Raw genomic sequence first — 23240 nt, forward strand, 5'->3', positions numbered from 1 at the left:
TATGCTTGGGGGACAGGTTAGTGGTGAGGGGTGTGTTTGGAGGGGGAGGGTGTCTTTGGGGGGCTAGTTAGTGGGGTTTGGAGGGATAGGTTAAAGTGGGGTAGACAGGTTAATGGGTGGGGTGTGTTTGGAGGGACAGGTTAGTGGGTCAGGGTGTGTTTGGAGGGACATGTTATTATGTGGGAAGACAAGTTAGTGGGTTGGGGTGTGTTTGTAGGGGCAGGTTAGTGGGGTGGGGTGTTTGGAGGGGCAGGTTAGTGTGTGGTTGGGGGGCAAGTTGGTGGGGTATGTCTGGAAGAGCAGGTTAGTGTGTGGTGGGGGCAGGTTGGTGGGGTGTGTTTGGAAGAGCAGTTTAGTGTGTGGTGCAGGGCAGGTTAGTGGGGTTGGGTGTGGTGTGGGGCAGGTTAGTGGGGTGGAGTGTGTTTGGAAGAGTAGGTTAGTGTGTGGTGCAGGGCAGGTTAGTGGGGTTGGGCGTGTGGTGGGGGCAGGGTAGTGGGGTGTGTTTGGAGGGGCAGGTTAGTGTGTGGTTGGGGGACAGGTTAGCAATGAGGGATGTGTTTGGAAGAGCAGGTTAGTGGGGTTGGGTGTGTGGTGGGGGCAGGTTAGTGGGGCAGGGTGTGTTTGGAGGGCAGGCTAGTGTGTGGTTGGGGGACAGGTTAGCGACGAGGGGTGTATTTGGAGGGCAGGCTAATGTGTGGGGTGGGAAGAGGTTGGTGAGGGGCGGACTATACTGTATGTGTGGGAGGTGGTGCCCACTTCCAGAGAGCGGGTGTTTGCCCCTGGCTCCGGGGCGGGCTGGGGGCGGAGCAGCGGAGCAATGTGACCCAGATTCACTCAGAGCGCAGCTCAATTTCTCTCTCGCCCTGCAGCAGCTGCGGTGCTCCGGTCCCCGTGCAGCCGCACTGCCAAGCACCTTGCGGCGCTCGGAGCCGGCCCAGCCCCTGGATCGGAGAGCTCGGCCTTTCCCTGAGCAGGAATCGTGGAGCCCGGCGCCATGTGGCTCTCTCTGCTCCTCCTCAGCCAAGGTAGGCTTCCCTCCGGGTTTGCTGGAGATATGGGGGGCATCCGGGTCCCACTGGGCAGAGGGTCTCTGTTAACCTGCTAAAGACCATTGCCTGCTGCTCAGAATGGAGCGGGACACTGCACCTTGCGGCGCCTGGAGCCCCTCGACCATCTGCAGATGGGGCAGCCTGGCGAGGGACATCATTGCTTCCTCTAGATGAACTTCTAAGAAACCGCAAGTGGCCATGGAGGCTGCTGCTGTGCCAGACCCTACTCAGTGCACGCACAGAAGGTGCAAGCAGGGCGGGGGTGGGAAGGGATTTCAGACTCATTTCCGCCTGCTGCACAAAACTAACTACTGGGTGAGTAGAACCAGGAAAGGTGCTGAAATACTGACCCTGTCCAGCAGCAGTTTTATTCCACCAATGAAATTATGAAATCTTCCCACTTCCAGTCCGTCTCTCTCCCCCCCAGCTCTGTTGTACTCTGAGCTCCCTCTTAATCGCTTTCATTTGGCTGCCCTCTGAGAATAAAATGTTGTGGCGACTGTATTTAGAGAGAGGAAACATAGGAGACTCCTAATCAAGGCTGGTAAATATTTAAGAAGGAAGAACTGTCCATTCCTTCAGCCTCTTCTTTATATACTACCCTAAGTGACTGAAAACTAATTCATAAACTGGTAAAATAGATCCATGTTGTTCTTGCCTTTTGCAAGTGCCACAAATCTATATTTTTCAAGTTATCAGATGAAGCTCATTAGCATCCAATTTAATTTGCACTACAGGAGGTCATGACTAATTTTCTGCATAAACTTACACATTTTAAATTGGAATATGATGTTCTTTATTATGAATTCTGTTCTTAAATTCTTAAAATCCCTCTAACTTTGCCTCCACCCTCTGGGGCTCTGTCCGTAGGAAATTTTAACACCCTCCTCCTAGTCTTGGATGACTGAGTGACTATTATGTATATTTTCCTGGGAACGATAAGCCATGACATTCACTTTTCATAAAATTCCTCCCAAACACTTTAAGTTTAAATATTACCGTATGCTTTCATGTATCTTTAATTGGCAAGTCTACTGAAGAAGAGCCACAGAAACTGAGTTTTTACCTGTGAGGTGTTCCAACTTGTTCTTTCAGTAACTATGGGAAACATGGTGGAATGTGTGGCTGGAGGGTATGAAATCAGAAACAAAAATGTTAACCTGTGGTGAGATTTATGGTATACAACCAACCCTGTAATATTATAATGAGAAAACTTCTTAAAGCATCAAAGTGTGAAACGCCCACTCTGCATTTTTGTCTAATCCATCCTTTATTCTCCTGGTCACAGTGACTGCATACCAGGGGGATAAATATGTCCACTAATTCACAGTGTAAAAGATCTGGGACTAGGGACATTCTGAAGAATGGTGTTTAAGGGGGTGGATAGGAACTAATTATGCGAGCAGGTTTCCCCTGAGAATAAGAGCTGTCTGTAAGGGGATGCATTGAGGTGTATATTAAATTATTCACATTGCCCAAACAAAGTATTAATTCTTATGGTTCATATCTGCTGTAATTTCAGTTTGATATTTATCCTGAGAACTAAAAACTCTTGTAACTGCTGAACTGATGCTTTCTTAGGGTCTCTTCCAGCTCCAGTTGAACTCAATAGCAAAACTCCCACTGGCTGAGACAGCATTCTCTCTTGGCTTAAGTGATGCAAGGCCAAAGACCCATATTCTTCTCTCAGTAAAACTGATGTAAATCCAGAATAATTTCATTGTCTTTGAGGGAGTCGCTCTCAGTTTACATTGGTATAGCTGAGAGACAAGGTGGGTGAGGTAATATCTTTTAGTAGACCAACTTTTTAGCTACACAGCTGACAGAAGAATAGGGCAGTTAAGTCCCTGTTTCTGGAAACATTAACTTCTCATATTTGAATAGTCACATTGAAATCAATAACGTTACTCTTATGAGCACTCCTAAGCCTGTATATAAATGCTTGTGGAATTGGGTTTAACAGACTGGGGGGCAGGTTACGGAAGGGCTGTATGTTTGGAAGTTAATTGGGGGTGGTGAAAGACCCTGCAGTAGGGTGGGCTCATTTTTTTGGAGGAAAGAATGGAGGAATCATTACAATGCCTGTTGCATTCAATCAATCAGATGTCTCCAATGGATCATACCATAAATAGGCTGGAAAACGCTCCCAGTGAATGTGCAGTGTGTTTGGTTTGGGCTTCATTATGTATATATTTTTAATTTCCACATTATCAGTGCCATATCTTCTAGAACACAGCGGCTCTTGCTTTCTTTGTTGCAAGCTAAGCAGTAATATGCAGGTTGTGCTTATTGTGCTTGTAGATAGTGCCTTCTTTTATGTTTGGAACCTGCTTAGCACATTGTGGGTGCTGCAGACATAAATAGGGGCCGCTCCAGGCACCAGCGCTCCAAGCGCGTGCGTGGGGCGGCAAGCCACTGGGGGCACTCTGCCGGTCGCCGCGAGGGCGGCAGGGAGGGTGCCTTCGGCGGCATGCCTGAGGAGGGTCCGCTGGTCCCGCGGCTTCAGCGGAACTCATGCAGTCCGCTGAAGCTGCGGGACCAGCGGACCCTCCATGCTTGGGGCGGCAAAATGTCTAGAGCCGCGCCTGGACATAAATAATATTTATGTAATGCCATCCCTTTTGATATTATATTCTTGTATTCCAAATTACCACCTTCATTATACTTTACCAAAATAATTATATTTGGTTGACAGTAGCAGATGGTTTTTTAGCTTATTAGAAATGAATAATTTATTATAGGCAGAGCTGGTAGTATTGCATATTATTAAGATTGCCTGACACTTCCCATTATAAGACTCTGTTTTTGATTACCTATAACTTTGCCAAACTTTAACTGTTTGGGCTGAAATTTTCCATGCTGGGTCTGCCTCAGGCTGAAGTTCTTGGAAAAGTTGAGGCAAAATGGTTCAACTGTTTCTGAGAATGAGGCTAGTAAAAATATGTTATTTTGCCCATGTTAAAAATATTCTGGAGACCTTTTCTTTGAAAAAGTATAGTGTGTCCAATACTTGGAAGCAGGGACTTGAAATTTGGCAGGGAGTGGCCTTTGTGTGAGTGCTGGGCTTTTTGCTGTACCTGTCAAAATCTGCCCAAATGTGGCCAAGTTAGAAACCTCTGAAAAGTCATCATTCATGCATACTCAGTAGAGACTTCGATTTTAGCAGACAAATTTCCTGACGATTGTGTGATCACTGATTGTATTCCAGCCCAGGGCCCAGCAGGATTTACAGCTGCTGCAACTGCAGGGAGCTTTCCCTGGGTCACAGCAGCTGTACTTGTGGCAAGTTTGGGCACCTGAACTGAGAGTAGGGGAACTGTCTCCTGCAGTCTCAATGATCACCCCCACCCTGCCACCGCCAGCTGGGCCTAGGCAGCATGGTGGAGGAAGCTGCCTTATTCAAATGGATATGAGATAAGAGGTGGACCAGAAGGGGGCTATGATGAGTAGATGACTGGAGGCCAGTGAGGGAGAGGATGACTGGAGGATCAGATGAGGGTCCATCCAAGAGGTGGAAACTGGGCAAGGAGACTGGTTACAAGGAATTGTGGGATTAGGAGGGAATTGTGAATGGCTGAGGAAGGAGCCTGGGACTGGAAGTGATGGTGGGGGGGATTGGGACAGGAACGAGAGTAGGACTGGCTGGCCAATGAGCCTGGGACTAGGATGAGATGCCTGAAGGGTAGGTGAGAAAAATGGCACCGGGATGAGGGGCCAAAGGTAGGGAAGAGACCAGACTGGGAGAAGGACAGGTTGGAAGAGAGGGGTCAGAAGAATCTGCTCACTAGAGCACATGCCTCTCCAGAGCCTGGAATGGAACCCAAGCTTTCTGGGTCTCACCATTCTTCTGGTGTCAGCAAATATCTGTGAAACCCACTGACAAAGTGTCCTATCCCCTTGTAGGGGGATTTTGTAGCAAAAGAAACTGCCTTATTTGTTACAAAAGTTGGAAGGTGTGTACCTATTTTGGTTGCTGGGAGACGGTAGCCTAAGCCCACCCATAGGTAAAAGGCCCTTCCCCTTATCTGAGTGCCTATACTTTCCTATGATACTGGGCAAGTCAATTAAACAAAACTCTAAATAGTTTGCCAGTGATTGTGTGTTCTTCATTTTATGGGTGCCTAACTTGAAACTATGCAGTCTAATTTGCAGAAGTGCTGAGCAATCACAGCAGCATCTGAACTCAATGAGAGCTATGCTTTGAATATATAAAGTACCATGTAATACCACATACTCTGAAAAATCAGGTTCTATATATCTCAAATTGGGCAACCAAAATTAGTGGATACTTTTGACCTTTATTTCTCTGTGCCTCAGTTTCCCCATCTGTAGAATGGGGATAATAAAAGCCCCTCACCTCATGAGGATGTTGTGAAAATAAATTCATTAGTATTTGTGAATCACCCAGTACTATTGTGCTAAGTGTCATAGTTTAACCCATGAAGAAATTTAATATTTGTTTTGTTTTCAGAGTCTGGTTTGAATAGTGTGCAGTAAACAAGGCACAGGGCTACACACTGAATAATGGAGAGAAAACAAAATATTTAGTGAACACTGTCCAGAAGCAGATTACACTTTTGTGAGGCCCTGGGCCAGAGGAATTGGGGCCCCTCCGCACCCCTTCGGCCTGCAGTCCCCTCATATCCTTTCTTCCCCCAGTGCTCCTACCAGGGAAATGGGGTCAGGGTTCAGGGGCTTCCCCTGCCCTTCCCCCAACCTGGCACTCCTACCAGGGAGCAGGGTTGGGGAGCAGGAGCAGGGCAAGCCCCTATGCCCTGATCCCACTCGGAGTGCAGAGCAGGTTGGAGCTTGGAGGCACCCATTTTTTCTGGGTCCCCCCAGTTGGCTGGGACTCCTGGGCACAGTTGGCCCAGTGGCTAATCTGCCACTGACACTGTCCATTTTGTGGAATGGGGTCATGTGGAAAAATGTGATTGTGTAATTAAAGATTGTATCATAAAGCATATGCACAAAGTGGCCAAACTAAGGTTACACAGACGTCCTTAATTCAGGCATTTCTTAAGTTTGGAATATGTGACTTTGCTAAGAAATCCTATTAGGTTTTCATAGTTTTGTGCATGTAATGTTAACTAGAATGGGCCAAAGGTAGAATTGTTTGTGTAAATGCCTCTCATTCCAAACTTTGAGGGTTGGATTATTAAAATGGAAGTCTGATCTGAACCTTTGTGAAACCAAAGTCACTATTGATTTTACCTGTCTCTGATTCTTAAAAAAAAATTGTCTGTTAGTAAAAGCAATATTACAAATAGTTTCTTATGAGCTTTTATTTTTACAATATTATACATTTAAGTAGGGCTTATTTCACAATGATCTACAGAAGACCTATATTTTACAAATTATATTTATAACATTTGTAAAATATAAAGTAATTTTTTTAGAAAGTACACAATGAGTTATTCATAATTCTAAACAAATTAACAATGTTTATTTCTACATAACTTGGACAGTAAATATGGGAAGCATTGACTTACTCTTTAGACTTACTCTACTAGAAGTATCTGGTTGTAGTACAATTTTCAAACACTAATTTGCTTTTTAAGTATTGAGCAGTACACTAAATAGTTAAATATTCCTTATAGTCTTACTGTGTTTCCTGGCCACTACGCAATATACATTGTATTTTTTCATTGTCATTTGTTTTAAATGAAAGAAAATATTTTTTCACATGAATAGGTGTCTGTGAGAGCTAAGATGTAAACCTGCTCATGAATTTGATGAATATGCAAACAATTAAATGAGTATAAAATACTGAACTTTTTGGAATAGTGAAGATAGAAGGGGGCTTATATATTTTTAAAAGAGTAAACCAAGCTATTAGCACTGGTAGAAGTTCTGAACATTCACAATCCAGTGTTGTCATTTTCATTTAAAGGTTTCCTTTGTTAGGCTTTGGGCAGGCCAGTTCCCATTTCCATGGTTACCATGTCAAAATGCAGACAGGACACAAGCTGGATTCTGATCAGAATGGTTCATGCAGTTGCATACCAACACATGCCGTCTGGTTGTTTTAGGACATTTTCACCAGCAGTTTTCAAGTTTCTTCACAAAGTGATCACTAGCCCCATGTTGCCTACTTGTTGTAGGATTTCAGGCCTGGTAAAGTGAGAGAAATAGTGAGCAAGATAAACTTTTTAGTGTAACTAAAACTAGCTGTGGAGTTCCCATTCAAATGAGTCCAGGACACTGGAGAATCTACTCCATCTTAAGTTTTCATTTCTACAAAAAGCATAACAGAGAAGGATCTTTGTTTACAAGCCTTAAAGGTAAGGAGTGGCACTTGGCTGTATTAAATAATTGTTTGAACATGCCTCTTTGTGTAGAGCACTTACTCATGACACTGGAGAAAAGCAATGAAGTGAAAATTAATTTGAACAAATAACATCATGCTACACTGGATGAATGGCAGTCTGTCTATATTTTCTGTATATAATCACATTACTTTAAAGCTATATGATGTAACATTCTACCCACTCTCTTTTTTTTTTTTCTGAGGTGATGAATTTTCACAACACCCAGTAAAGCCAGTGGAAGCTGTGTATGCTCATTCTCTCTGAAAAATCAGGCCAGGAGTTCTGTCGATAAGTTTTAAAATTATTTAAGTATTATTAAAGTATTGTTATCCTGGATAGAGGACTTAGTCTTCCCAGCAATAGAAAATATTATTCAGAAGCTGGATTTGTTTTGATTTTCCCTTGAAGAGCTATACTCTTTTAATAAGGAGGCAAATTCTGGGTAAAAAATAACTCTTAAAAAGGGAACTACTTAGGCAAAGAAATAAGATGAAATTTAAATAGATGAACTTTTTGAGTGCTATAATGGAACACTCAGAGTATAACACAATGGCATCTGCATAGCTATATAGATTAATGTCCTGTATTCTTTTGTCCCATTCAGATCAATGGACAACCACCTTAGTGAGATTCTCTTGCCATTTCTCTGCCTCATTTTGTCCTTTTACTCATCTTTCCCAGTTCAGCCCTCTTTATTCCTTAAGAAAGAAATGTCCTGTATTAAATAAACCACCCCACCTCCCTGGTTTTGGGACTGATGTTTTCCAACTGACAATAAAGAATTGTCCTTGATAAGTACCAGTTGCTCCTGGAGGCTGTATTTCCTGATGGTATGAAAAGGGCTGCACAGCCACTCCTGGAAGTTGAGACTCAGAGGATGGTTACATGTATTTGCTCATTTTCCCCAAGGGATTTCATCTTTGGGGATGGGGATATGACAAGGTTCCACTGAACCCTCCTACCATCCACTATGTATGTGTCACCAGCAGGAGATGTAATACAGCCATTTATGTTGGAATGTTCATTATGCTGATGACACAAAACTCTGGAAATGGAAACAGGACAGTTTCACTAGTGGAGCATCTGGCCCCATGACTCTTCTTTGGTTAACCCATTATGGACTGTCTGGTTAATCAGCATTTTAATTTGAATGAGAAAGAGTAGACATAAAAATCTGTTGGAGCAGGTTTAAGCATAATATGTTATCATTCATTGTGTAGTATTGTAATAAGTTACAAAATGTCAAGTATCAGAGGGGTAGCCGTGTTAGTCTGGTTCTGTAGAAGCAGTAAAGAATCCTGTGGCACCTTATAGACTAACAGAAGTTTTGCAGCATGAGCTTTTTGGTGAATAGATGCAAGCAGAGCAGTTATACCACTGCTTGCATCCAAGTTACAAAATAACATTGTAGGAGAAGATATATATGAGTTACAGAGAAACTGGGAAATGTTCCCTTGCATGTATCAAGTTGCCTGCAGTTTCAATTTCAAGACCAGCAAAATAGTAAATATTTAACAAAGGAAGTTGCACAATAGTCTCAACATTTTTAGTGTTGGGTGTTTTTTGTAAAGCTAGCTCAAACCTATTCATGCTCTTATCTGTAAACGGTTTTAACGTACGGTACTATGAGCAGTGTTTCAATTCACTCAACAAAGGAGTGGCATAGTAAGGTACTTTGGAGCATCATTATTAAATTGCACAAAATGACAATGTTCCCAAGTACATATTAGAGGTGCTATGTAGAGCTGAGGTGAATTTTGGATAATATATTCAGATTGGCTTGAAATTTGGAACGCTAAAATAACCATTCAAAATTTAAAATAAAATTGCTCAACTAGCTAGGTAAGTTGTCTAAGTGTGCCCACTGGGGGGAGTGTAGATATGTTTGATATTTAGATATGCCTGAAATTTGAATAGATGAAATTCAGATCAGCAAAGATCAGTCAAAATGAAATACTGTAAAGTCTGTGACATTTTATCTAAACAAAATTTTGACTCCTTGCCCAGCTTTATTGTTAAGAAAGAATAAACAACAAACGGAGAGCAAAACTAGGAACATTGCTAATGATAGTGTCCTTCTGTATTCTCGCTAGTGATAGGTTCTCCTTCGAGTCTGTGTCTGAAATTCCTTCTATTTCACTCTCTCTACACTGGTATCCATCACTGTGAGATGTGACAGTCTGCCAGAGGGCAGCTCACCATACTGGAGTTGCCCACTAAAGCTTATATCCTGATAGTCATTGTGAAACTGTTTCTATCAGAAGTTGATTGTAGTAATGATTGCAATGGAGTTTGCACTTCTAAAGACAAACAGAGATTGATCTTATCTCTTGGCAGCAAATATGTTCCCAGAAAACACTTGTTAAGTGTCAGCGACACAAAAAAAGGTACAATGGCATTATTTTACAAACAACTTCTTTACAAAGCTGCGGCTGGAATTAGGGTGCCATCTGGACATACCAGAATCGTATGTATACATTTAACAGTACGTTAAGTCTCTTTTGAATCTGATGCATATGAAATTCTCTAGAAACTGCCCTTTCTAAATACACTCTTACTCTGTGTTTCATACAGCATTCTGGATTAAATGAACAGAGATGTTGTATTGACTTGAATTGGTGGGGAGGAAGGTAGAGAATTGTTTTACTGATTTTGTTATTACTTATAGGGTTGCCAACTTTCTACTCGCACAAAACTGAACACCCTTGCCCTGTCCCCTGCCCCACCCCTCCTCCGAGGCACCACCCATGCCCTGCCCCTTCTCCGAGACCCTGCCCCCTGCTTAATCCATGCCCCCTCCTTTCGTCGTTCACTCTCCCCACCCTCACTCACTTGCTCATTTTCATGAGGCTGGCTCAGGGGGCTGGGGTGTGGGAGGGGGTGAGAGCTCCAGCTGGAGGTGCGGGCTCTGGGGTGTGGCCAGAAATGAGGGGTTCAGAGTGCAGGAGAGGGGTCTGGGATGAGGCAGTGGGTTGGGATGTGAGATGAGGTGAAGGCTCTGGCTGGGGGTGCAGGCAGGGGCTCTGGGCTGGGGCTGAGGGGTTCGAAAGGCAAGAGGGGGAATCAGGGCTGGGGCAGGGGGTTGGTGGGTGAGGGCTCCAGCTGGGGGTGCAGGCTCTGGAGTGGGGCTAGGGATGAGGGGTTTGGGGTTCAGGAGGGTGCTCCGGGCTGGGATTGAGAGGTTTGGAGGGTAGGAGGGGGATTGGGGCAGGGGGTTGGGGCCTGGTCAGGGGGTGCAGGCTCCGGGTGGCACTTACCTCAGGCAACTCTTGGGAAACAGCAGCATGTCCCCTCTCCAGCTCCTATGCGGAAGTGTGGCCAGGCAGCTTTGTGCACTGCCCCATCCACAGGTGCTGCCCCTGCAGCTCACATTGGCCATGGCTCCTGGCCAATGGGAGATGCAGGGGTGGCATTTGGGTGGGTGGGGCAGCGTGTGGAGCCCCCTGGCTGCCCCTATGCATAGGAGCCGGAGGGAGAAAATGCCAGCTGCTTCTTGGGAACCATGCAGCGTGGCAGCTAGCAGGGAGCCTGCCAGCGCCATGCCGCCAACCAGACAGTCAACAGCCTGGTCAGCGCCAGGCTCCCTTTTTGACTGGGTGTTCCAGTCAAAAAACGGACACCTGGTCCACCCTAATTACTGACAGTGTTTACAACATAAAGCATTGTGCACTTATCCACTACTGTTTCCACTGGTTGAACTTTACTGTGCACTTTCTCATTGAAGTGTACTGGCACTTGCAGAATATATAGGAATAAAAGAGTCTTCTTAAAGGACACTTTTTATAAAGGATGTTTTAATTTCTAAGATCATTAGACAGGGACTGCTTCTTATTAATGTCTGGACAATGCCTAGCACATTGTTGTTACTACTGGAAACAAAAGGTTAAATAATAGCTCTTCGGACTATTGTGCTGCATATGCTCATGGCTACTTTGGAGGTTTTCTCGTAACACTAAGTCTCAGGCTGCTGGTGACAAATCAGCCACTAATGCTGGTCTTTTCTCTCTGAGGAGATAATCCTTTTGTTTGTGTGCAGTCCAAATAGACAAGCTCCATCCTGGCTAGTCCTGTGGAAGCTGGGGCAAGGAGCAGGGCAGGGAAAGGCATCCTTTCCAAACTATGACTTTGGAGTGATGATGGAGCTGCTTTCCAGCCACTTTCTCACCGCACACCCACCGCATTGCACAGTGTGAGGAATGGCTGGATGAATCTGCACGTTCATGTATGCATCAGCTCTTTTTCTAATCTAGGCCTGATCTACACTACAAAGTTTTGCTGGTAGCTGTGTCAACTAGGAGTGTGAAAAAATTGCACCCCCTAAATGGCATAGCTATCCTGGCAGAACTGCTGGTGTCGATGCAACTAGGCTGATAGTAGTGTGTTTCTGTTAGCATAGCTAATGTCGGTCAAGGAGGTGGTGTAGCTATGCCAGCAGAACTCCTGTCAGTGTATGCTGCGTCTCCACCAGGAAGGTCTGTTGGTACAGCTATACCAGCCAAGGCTCTATAGTGTATACAAGCTTCTAGACCTTTACTGTGCTTTTCATCAGAATATATGAGCACCCTTCAACCCCCATATAGCAGTGTAGACAGAATCCCGTCAGAGGTACATTCATGGATGTCAGACAGTTCCCACCTGCTGGGTGGGCTCCTGGTATCTTGCCAACTTGTGCAGCACTACCCACAAAGGGACATCCTTGGCGGCAAGGGAGGGCAATGAATGAAAAATCTGGAAAACATTCTACTTACATTAAAACAATTTTGTTGCTATACTACATTTTCTCTTTGTCTCTGCTCTTCTTTGTGGCTGAGGTTATTTAAAAAATAACAACACTTTTTCCCCTGAAGTTCTAATGTAGGGTTCTAAAGTACAAGAATAAGTTGAAGGGAGGTAAATCTTGTTGGTTTTGGTCTGATGATATGTTTCCCTTGTGTTGCTTCAATAAAAGTCATGCTGCTCTTCCTGTAGTAGGAGATATCACTAGTTAAAGGAAGGTTAGTAGACAGTATTAATTATAGAGAATGTGTTCAGAATTCGCTGGAAGTGAATGCCTTATGAGAAGTCACTTTTTTATCACAGGGAAACAGATGAAGTTGGAGTTTTCATTATTGTTTTTGGAACAGGCCATTTAAACTATTGCATATTTTGAGGATGTGGGCTTTGTTAATGCTGCAGTTCTCTTAATCTCTCTGTGGTTCCACTTGGGAGAAACTAGGGTCACCTAAGGACTGGACTGAAGGCATTCTGTAGTTGTCCAGGCTAAAAGGAGAGGAGAGAGTTTCCAAGGCAGTTTAGTAAAATGCAATTTGTGTGACATTCCATCAGAGTAATTTATTCCTACTTGAGTTAATGATAGACAGGATAGTGAAATCGAATGGATTTGAATACTTGCACTTTTTGTTGTCAAAAACATGCAGGAAGCTGTCAATCTTTCAGGAACTACTGAAACATTGCAAGGGAATCTAGGGTGGCCAGGTGCCCAGACAAAGAGGGGACCTGACAGTGTCCAGTCACTGTGGGCAAGGGAGGTGGAGATAGGGTGGCCAGGTGCCCAATTTTCGACTGAAAAGTCTGGTCAAAAAAGGGGCCTGACAATATCTGGTCAGATTTACTGATCAGACACCCAAAGTCCGGTTACTGCAGGTGGGGGAGGCGTGGAGGCACAGGGTCATTACCCACACCAGCCCCTACTCAACCAGGGCTGCCTTCTACCTGCATTGGGCAACTGCAGATCCCAGCCCAGGCTCCAAAGGCGAGTCCCTCCCAATCCAGGCAGGGGAGAGAGAACAGCAGCTAGCAATGGAGGTAAGGGGAAGAGGAGCTAACGGGATGAGGCTTCGGGGGGGGGGAAGTCGGGGAGGTTCTGGCACTTCTGCTGAAGTGTCCAGTTTTTAACTATTACAAAATTGGCAACCGTAGAATCAGCCCTTGTATGTATAATAAATTATTGAGGTTTCTTAATTTCATATCTGTTTCTGGGATCAGAGTAGGAAGCTTATTACATAGAAAATGTCAAGAGAAGGGCAAGTGATCTCTAGTAACTTGGAAAGCTGTGAATGAATTGAAATAAGTCTTCTAACTCAGTCAGCAGTAGTGAGCTGGAAGAGTAAACTAGAAAGCATCTAGTAGGACTTTCCCAAACCTTGCCAACGTTTGACTCACAATTTCTGCAGACTTGAGTATATTATATACTTGTATAAAGTAAACTGGTCCCTGCCAAAACATTGGATATTGCTCTTTACTATGATAAACTGCTGTAACTCAGCTGCAGTTACTCTGACTTACTGAAACTGTGACTGCTTCTGGACGAGAATTTAGCCCTTTTCAGCAGGAAATCATAAAGTTGCTCAGCTAAGCCAAAAATAACTTGTTTTGTAGAACCACAACTAGATGAGTTGCAATTATTTTTGGTTTTGTTTTCACCTGTAGTCTCAGCACTGAAGTAAATAACCTGTGTTAATTATTAAATGGCTCCAGATGTTTTAGCCTATGTGAAGGAAACCTTGGCCCAGATAGAAGAAAGTATGACAAATAGTCTTTATTAAATGATGTTAACCGTAGGGAATAAGAGTCACATTTTCAGACTAGCATAGATGAAATATGAATAAAACTGGAATTGAAGATTACAAAATACTCTAATTTAGTGCCATCTTTCTAAATATCTCTCAAAATGTCTCTTGTCCAGTTAGTCATCTCTTTTATACATCAATTTTAATTTAAAGAGATATTGTCAATTTAAAATCTAAGTAAATTCAAAACATGAGTTAAAAGTAATCATAAAAAAGGAGAGGTTCTATACCTGCCTTGGAGTTCCCTGACAATATTGGTAGATATTCAGCCACATTTTCCTATTTTAATTTTTTTAAATTCTTCCCTATCAAGTCTGTTAAATACGCAAAGTAAACATACAAGAAAAAAATAGAAATATTATTCTCTAATCTTTCAGTTACAGTAACCTTAAGTTATAGCAATGGTAGGGAAAACATTTTCAATCAGAATGGTAATTATAAGCAAAGTCCTATTATCTCTCTGCAATAAAACAGTGAACATAGTATTCTCTATATTAGTTAATTTGACATGAAATTAACATTATGTTGCTGCTATGTTTTTATGTGCTACAAAATTTAATATGGAAAATGCAGAACTGTGTTGTACAAGCTGTGGAGAAGCTGGAGGTTTTGGAAGATGGAGCAAGAACAATTCAGGTGTTTGGTATTTAAGAAGGGGAGGAGATTTGGAATTGTGTGAAAAACACATTACCCGGATATCACAGCTGATCAATTTAGTAAAAATATAGTTAAGAATGTTGACATTTAAACTGCCATAGTTAGTTTCAAACTTAACACCTTTTGTGATTGGGGAAGTTCATACTTCTTTTAGAGCTACTGTTTCAGGCCGTTTAAGACTCAAGCAGACATCACTGCATTGATCTGTGCTTTTGGAAGATCATCTTCACAATCACAAGGGGTAAAAACATTTTTTTGAATGGAAGCTTGGATTCCGGAGCACAGTTTTGAGGCTAGAGGTGTATTATGTGGTTCCTTCTAGCCTGAGAACGAAGCTTAGTAAGCAGGGTGAAAAATATCTCTGCTGTCATGCACTTTGATACAATTTAAAGGAATGAGACACTGTGTATTGTGTCCTGTATTTAATCATACTATTATCAATAAACTTTCCATTAATTTTTAAAAAAAAACCCTCATTACTAAGTTTGGTCAAAAAGCAAAAATAAATACATAAATCAGTGAATATATTTGACTAGTTCCACTATATTTGCTGAATAGCATGTGACTAGCTATAGTCAGATACCATAGCAATATGAATCAGATTATTTAATTCCAGTAAAATTAAATGATGTATGTGCCAAGTATTACTTGACCAGCATCTCTCTTGCATTTACCTTCTTTCTCTTCCTGTTTTCTCTCCACCTTTTTCTTTTCTGTTGTTGTCACTGTGCCAGCTGTGCCTTGCAGTTCATTTTCACATTGGAGGAGAGACAGTGCTGTGTAGTGTGGGTATTTTCTTAGAGTAACTTGTTTATTTATGCATTTATATATACGAGTCTTTGGACAGAAGTAGACACAAATGGCATATAAATAATACCCTCTTCCAGAAATATCAAGCAGCCATTTTGAAAAACTCTAGTGAGAGCAATTTAAGGCAGCACTGCTGCTTGCAACAACTCCCCAAAATAAACTTAATTATAAAATTAACAAGAATACAGTGTTTCTTCAAAATTACTTGCATGTTGAGGTCTGGTATACACCTAAAACTTAGGTCGACCAAGCTATGTTACTCACAACTGTGAAAAATTTCACAACCTGTGCAATATAACTATGTTGACCTAACCCCCACTGTAGATGCAGCTACGGCGTGGTCTACACTATGACTTTAGGTGAATTTAGCAGCGTTGCCTTGATTTAAGCCTGGACCCATCCACATGAAGAAGCCCTTTTTTTTTTTTTTTTTTTTTTTTTTTTAATTAAAGGGCTCTTTAAATCAATTTCTTTACTCCACCTCTGATGAGGGGATTAGCGCTGAAATTGGCTTTGCCGGATCAAATTTGGGGTAGTGTGGACGCAATTGGATGGTATTGGCCTCCGGGAGCTATCCCAGAGTGCTCCATTGTGACCACTCTGGACAGCGCTCTCAGCTCAGATGCACTGGCCAGGTAGACAGGAAAAGGCCCGCAAACTTTTGAATCTGATTTCCTGTTTGGCCAGCGTGGCAAGGTGCAGGTGAGTGCAGATCTCATCAGATGGAGTCCCACGATCACAAAAGAGCTCCAGCATGGAGCTAACGGGAGGTATGGGATCTGCTCACCATATGGGCAGACGAATCCGTGCTAGCTGAACTCTGTTCCGGTAAATGAAATGCCAAAACATTAGAAAAAGTCTCAGAGAGACCATAACAGGGATGCTCAGCAGTGCCGCATAAAAATTAAGGAGCTAAGGCAAGCCTACCACAAAACCAGAGAGGCAAACGGAAGGTCCGGAGCAGATCCATAGACATGCCGCTTCTACGCTGAGCTGCATTCCATGCTAGGGGATGCAGCAACTACTACCCCAACCCTGTGCTTTGACTCCATCAATGGAGAATCATGCAACAAGGAAGCAGGTTTGGGGGATGAGGAAGATAGCTCACAGGAAGGAAGCGGAGAAACTGGTTTCCCCAACAGCCAAGATATGTTTATCACCCTGGACCTGGAGCCATTACCCCCCGAACCCACCCAAGGCATGCTCACAGACCCTGTAGGCACAGAAGGGCCCTCTGGTGAGTGTACCTTTTGTAAATATTACACATGGTTTAAAGGCAAGCGTGTTTAATGATTAATCTGCCCTGGCATTCGTGCCAGTACAGCTACTGCAAAAGTCTGTTAACGTATGGGGATGGAGCGGAAATCCTGGTGTTTGCTGGCATTCAGACAACATCCATTCCTTATCACTCTCCTGAAGATAACGCAGAGAGAGATATCATTCATGGTCACCTGGTTGAAACAGGGTGCTTTTATTAAGGGGACATTCAGAGGTGCCCATTCCTGCTGGGCTGTTTGCCTGTGGCTGAACAGAAATGTTCCCCGCTGTTAGACACATGGTGTGGGGAGGGGTGAAGTGATCATCACAGAGAATAGTGTGGTGTGGGGGGTTATTTGGGTTTGTGCTGCATGCTAACCTGCAAACCGCAACCCCTCCTTTTAAATTGAAAACCCATTTTAAATGGCCAACCCAATGGCTGCTTGGTATGCGAAATGAGGGCACTGCTGTTTGAAACCATTCCCACATGTTATGAAAGTTAAAGAAACCAAAAGACTGTGGCTTACCATGGCTGCCTGCAAGCCGAATTCTGTTGCCTGGCACTGCGTGAATTATCTCTCACACCACACCAGCAGGCCCTCAATATAATTAGAGGCAAAATGCTACCTTATAATGAAAGCACATGTGCTGTGTAATGTGAACAGCAAGATTTAACGGGAAAGAGTGATCCTATTGTTCTCTAAAATGTGTCTTTTTCACCACCAATCTCCCTTTTCCCCCAGCCTCCGCAAATGTTTCTCCGTCGCAGAGGCTAGCGAAGATTAGAAGGTGAAAAAAACGCACTCGGGATGAGATGTTCTCAGAGCTACTGCTGTCCTCCCAGACTGACAGAGCACACCAGAATGCGTGGAGGCAGACAATGTCAGAGTGCAGGAAAGCACAACAGGAACATGAGGAGAGCTGGCAGGCTGAAGAGGATAGGTGGCGTCAGCTTGCTGACAGAAGGCAAGAGTCGATGCTCCAACTGCTGGAGCATCAAACTGATATGCTCCAGTGTATGGCTGAGCTGCAGGAAAGGCAGCAGGAGCACAAACCGCCGCTACAGCCCCTGTGTAACCAACCGCCCTCCTCCCCAAGTTCCATAGCCTCCTCACCCAGAGCCCAAGAACGCGGGGCCGGGGGGGGGGCCTCTGGCCACCCAGGCACTCCACCCCAGAGGATTGCCCAAGGAACAGAAGGCTGGCCTTCAATACGTTTTAAAGTTTTTAAGTTTAAGTTTTAAAGTGTGGTGTGGCCTTGTCCTTCCCTCCTTCCCCACCCCACTCTGCGCTTACCTCCTCCCACACACTTCCCGGGCTACCTTGGCAGTTATCCCCCTATTTGTGTGATGAATTAGTAAAGATTGTATGAATGTGAAGCAACAATGACTTTATTGCCTCTGCAAGCGGTGATCGAAGTGGGGAGGGGAGGGTGTTTAGCTTATAGGGAAGTAGAGTAAATCAAGGGGGCGGGGTTCATCATGGAGAAACAAACAGAACTTTCATACCATAGCCTGGCCATTCATGAAACTGGTTTTCAAAGCTTCTCTGATGCACAGCGCTTCCTGGTGTGCTCTTCTAATCGCCCTGGTGTCTGGCTGCGCATAATCAGCAGCCAGGCGATGTGCCGCAACCTCCCACCTCGCCATAAATGTCTCCGCCTTACTCTCACAGATATTGTGGAGCACACAGCAAGCAATAATAACAATGGGAATATTGGTTTCGCTGAGGTCTATCCGAGTCAGTAAACTGCGCCAGCGCGCTTTTAAGCGTCCAAATGCACATTCTACCACCATTGTGCACTTGCTCAGCCTATAGTTGAACAGCTCCTGACTACTTTCCAGGCTGCCTGTGTATGGCTTCATGAGCCATGGCATTAAAGGGTAGGCTGGGTCCCCAAGGATAACTATAGGCATTTGAACATCCCCAACTGTTATTTTCTAGTCTGGGAAGAAAGTTCCTTCCTGCAGCTTTTGAAACAGACCAGAGTTCCTGAAGACGCGAGCGTCATGTACCTTTCCCGGCCATCCCACGTTGATGTTGATGAAACGTCCCTTGTGATCCACCAGTGCTTGCAGCAATATTGAAAAGTACCCCTTTTGGTTTATGTACTGGCTGCCCTGGTGCTCCGGTGCCAAGATAGGGATATGGGTTCCATCTATCGCCCCATCAGTTAGGGAATCCCATTGCAGCAAAGCCATCCACTATGACCTGCACATTTCCCAGAGTCACTACCCTTGATATCAGCAGATCTTTTACTGCGTGGGCTACTTGGATCACAGCAGCCCGCACAGTAGATTTTCCCACTCCAAATTGATGCCTGACTGACCGGTAGCTGTCTGGCGTTGCAAGCTTCCACAGGGCTATTGCCACTCACTTCTCAACTGTGAGGACTGCTCTCATCTTGGTATTCTGGTGCTTCAGGGCAGGGGAAAGCAAGTCTCAAAATTCCATGAAAATGCCCTTACGCATGCGAAAGTTTCGCAGCCACTGGGAATCGTCCCAGACCTGCAACACTATGTGGTCCCACCAGTCTGTGCTTGTTTCCCGGGCCCAGAATCGGCATTCCACAGCATGAACCTGCCCCATTAACACCATGATGTGCACATTGCCAGGGCCCGTACTTTGCGAGAAGTCTATGTCCATGTCTAGGTCCTCATCAGTCTCGTCAGTGCGCTGCCTTCGCCTCCTCGCCTGGTTTTGCTTTGGCAGGTTCTGGTTCTGCATAGACTCCAGGATACTGCGCGTGGTGTTTACAGTGCTCATAATTGCCGCAGTGATCTCAGCGAGCTCCATGATCCCAGTGCTATCGCATCTGGGCTGAAAAAAGGCGCAAAACGATTGTCTGCTCTGATGGAGGGAGGGGCGACTGATGACATGGCTTACAGGGAATTACAGTCCACAAAGGGGATGGCTTTGCATCAAGGAGAAACACAAACAACTGTCACACACAGAATGGCCCCCTCAAGGATCAAACTCAAAACCCTGGGTTTAGCAGGTCATTGATTTCACGGAGAGCGGAAGGAAGCAAATGAATACAAAACAAATTGGGTCTATTTCTTGTTTTGATCCACTCCATCTATCTTTTACATCTTTAGGGTGACAGCAGACGGTGCAGTTTGACTGCTAGCCATTGTCATCTCCTGGGTGCTCAGCAGAAGGAGTCTGCCCAGACGCCTGTGACTGACCTCACCAAGGTCGGTTAAAAGAGCACCCAGGAATATGACGATGACGGCTACCAGTCGTAATGCAGTTAAAAGAGCACCCAGGAATATGACGATGACGGCTACCAGTCGTAATGCAAAACCGTCTGCTGCCAAAAGGCAATGGGCTGCTGCTGTGTAGCAATGCAGTCTCACGTCTGCCAACACCCAGGAGAGTTACGGTGACTGTCAGCTGTGCGGGTTCCATGCTTGCCGTGGTATGGCGTCTGCACAGGTAACCCAGGAAAAAAGGCATGAAACCATTTTCTGCCGTTGCTATCACGGAGAGAGGGAGGGAGGGAGAGGGGGCCTGACGACATTTACGCAGAACCACCCGCAACACTGTTTTTGCCCCATCATGCATTGGGATCTGAACCCAGAATCCCAATGGGCAGCGGAGAATGCGGGACCTGTGGGATAGTTACTCACAGCTACCCACAGTGCAACGCTCCAGAAGTCGACGCTAGCCTCGGTACTGTGGATGCAGTCTGCCGACTTAATGCACTTAGAACATTTTTTGTGGGGACACACACAGTTGACTGTATAAAAACGATTTCTGAAAAAACGACTTCTATACATTCAAACTTATTTCGTAGTGTAGACATACCCTAAGTCAATGGAAAAATACTTCTGTTGACCTAGCTGTTAGCTCTTGAGGGTGTGGATTAACTGCAGTGATAGAAGACTGGAGTGTGTAGAGTCTACACTGTTGGTGTAGTTGTCCGCTTTGCAGCGATGTAGCTGCTATGGCACTGTAGCGCTTCTAGTTTAGACATACCCTCAGGTTATGTCTACGCTGTAATCATGTGATGTGATTGTAATGTAGACATACCCTTAAAAGAACTTCTTAAACTTCATGAAACAGCAGCATCTGGTGACTCCTACTACAACTCCTGATCCTTCCTACATATGACACATTGGGTCTGTATTGTGTCTTTCTTCTGTTTATTTTCTTTTTCTTCTCTCTCTTCCTCTTCTCTTATTTGCCTTTCTTTTTTTTTGATTTTTTTTTCAACAGAGATTTGTCCTTGTAGTATGTAGTATAATGGTCTGTCTGTAACACACAGACAGATTCCCAGCAGAGAAAATTTGGTATATGGTTGGTTGGGAAATTGTTGGTTGTAGATGGATGGATCTGGGCCTGTTCCAGCCTCCCATGTGCCCTCTTGTTGGGGTGTTGGGAGGAGGAGGGCGTGGAGGAGCCTGCCTCCGCTCTCTGCTTTAAAGGTTTATTTTAAACTGCATTTTGCATTGCAATTTAAGCAGAAGCAGAAAGCCAGGCTCTAAAAGCCATCGGGGGTCCAGGGGTTCAGGTTGCCCCACCCATCATGACATACCATTCTCACTGCACCACCAGAGCAGCTTGATGCCATTAAACAATGCCACAGTGTGTGTTGCAGATGTGCATATTTAAAAATGTGCATGCAAAAAAAGGTTTTGGTTTTTTTTTTTTTCTTTTTTTCTTTCTCTTTGTGTTTTTTTTTTGTGCTGTGGTGGGAATGAATGAAATACAAATGTAAAATGTTATAATGTTACATATTACCTAATGTTTGTTTTTTTGTTGTTTGTTTGGGGGTTGGCATGATGAGTAAAGTTTAGAGAATGTTCACTGAAGGAAGGGGTGACAAAGTTTTCTTACTGAGAGAATAGTTTATAGTTTTTAAATGACATTTGTGACTTTTGTACATTGTAAAAAAACTTCAGTGGGATTTGTTTGATCTTCTTTTCTCTGTTACTCTGTCTTGTCTTTACAACCTACTTATTTTGTATTTATTCTTTATGTTTTTTATAGTATAAATATAATTAGTGAATTTAGTGAATTTTTTTATAAGTTTTTTTTAAAGAGAGTGTTGAATGTCCAATTTAAATGAGTCCACATTCATATATATGATTTTGCCATTTTGTGTGTAATGTTTGTGTGTTGCAGTGTATAATCTGTAAAATATTTTTTTTTTTTTTTTTTTTTTTTTTGAACAACAACACAATACAGACTAATAATAAAAAATAATATAATATAACAAATCCATAAGTTTTTTAAGTTTTTTGCTACAAGAAATAAAATAAATAATTAATATAATATTTGTCCTTTTTTGATTCACAACATTTATATGTATTATATATTATATATATATTTTTTTGGCGATCATCACAGGGGCACTATCACACTTACATTTCATCTTATTTAACTTTCCATTATTACATACTTTGTATTTAACTATTTTTAAACAAAAAACAAACAAAACAAAAAAACAAACAAAAGTTTTTTGTTTTTGTTTTTTTTTTTTTTTGTTTTTGTTTAAATAATTAAATGCTGCTTACTATCAGGGTGCATTTTAAATATCAGAAATTTAGCTTTTATTTTTTAAAAAAAAAAAAAAAAAAAAAAAAAAAAAAGTAAAAAAAAGAAGTAAAATTTCATTTATATTTTTTTGTATATTTATAATTTTATCCATGTTCAGACTTAAATGTGTTGTGTTCAGCCTTGCATGTGATGTATTACAGCATGTGCATTATGATGATGCATATAATGTAGATACTAGCATATGCATCCACCCTACCTGGCACAGCCATGCACCCAATGCATGAGAGGATGAGAGAATGGACTGAATATGCATATGGATGCAGATCCTACATCCTAAAGGCATTTGTTTTTTTTTGACAAAGGATGTTCAGAGAACCTTTTTGTGTACCTTTTCCTTTTCTTGTTTTTTTCTTCTCTTCTTTTCTTTTTTTTCTCTTCTTTCTTCTTCTGAGATATGTGCAGGAGGCTCCCAAATCCTGTTTCCTGGAGCTTTCTGTTGCAGAAACTCCAGGGAGTCCTGAGGATTCTGGATCCAATTTTTTTCAGAATTTGTTTCTCTAGTTTTCATAAATTTAATAAGGATTTTTTTTTTGTGGTTTTGGATGAATACTCATAGAATTAATGGAAATAAAACCAGAGTACAAGCTTATTTATGTGGCTGTATATATGGTAGTATTTACAAAGAGAAGTTCAGATTGGTAACTTTTGGATGCCTGACTAATCTTTCACTGTGATCACTAAATAAAAATGTAGATCTCTCTCACTGGAAGGCCAGAAAATCCAGCTAGTAGGGCAGACTTCATATCAGGAGGATCTTGGATTCTGAAAATGAGTTGCGTGAAGGCAACAGCTACTAAACATTTCCAGCCAAGAATATATAATACTTAAAACATAGACAGTGCAGTGATTGGCATGTGTGAGTGCATAAGAGAGCTCTTATTTGATCATAGGCTGAAAATAGGTCTAAAATAGACATGGCATTTTTTGTAGGCAGTGTTGTAGCTGTGTCGGTCCCAGGATATTTGAGAGACAAGGCTCTCACAAACAGAAGTTGGTCCAGTAAAAGATATTACCTCACCCACC

General features: G+C 43.1%; 1 protein-coding gene across 1 annotated transcript in view; it reads left to right on the top strand.

Moving 5' to 3' along the window:
- The first annotated feature begins 873 nt into the window (after positions 1-873).
- Positions 874-23240, top strand: part of ITGA2 (integrin subunit alpha 2) — a 101027-nt gene continuing 78660 nt past the window's right edge. The window contains exon 1 of the mRNA XM_039543217.1: positions 874-1025. Within this exon, the coding sequence (XP_039399151.1) occupies positions 995-1025 (31 nt within the window). The 5' untranslated portion in view covers positions 874-994. The remainder of the gene's footprint in view (positions 1026-23240) is intronic.

Source organism: Mauremys reevesii, linkage group 6 (genome assembly GCF_016161935.1).
Source record: "Mauremys reevesii isolate NIE-2019 linkage group 6, ASM1616193v1, whole genome shotgun sequence".
In the NCBI taxonomy this organism is placed as follows: Eukaryota; Metazoa; Chordata; order Testudines; family Geoemydidae; genus Mauremys; species Mauremys reevesii.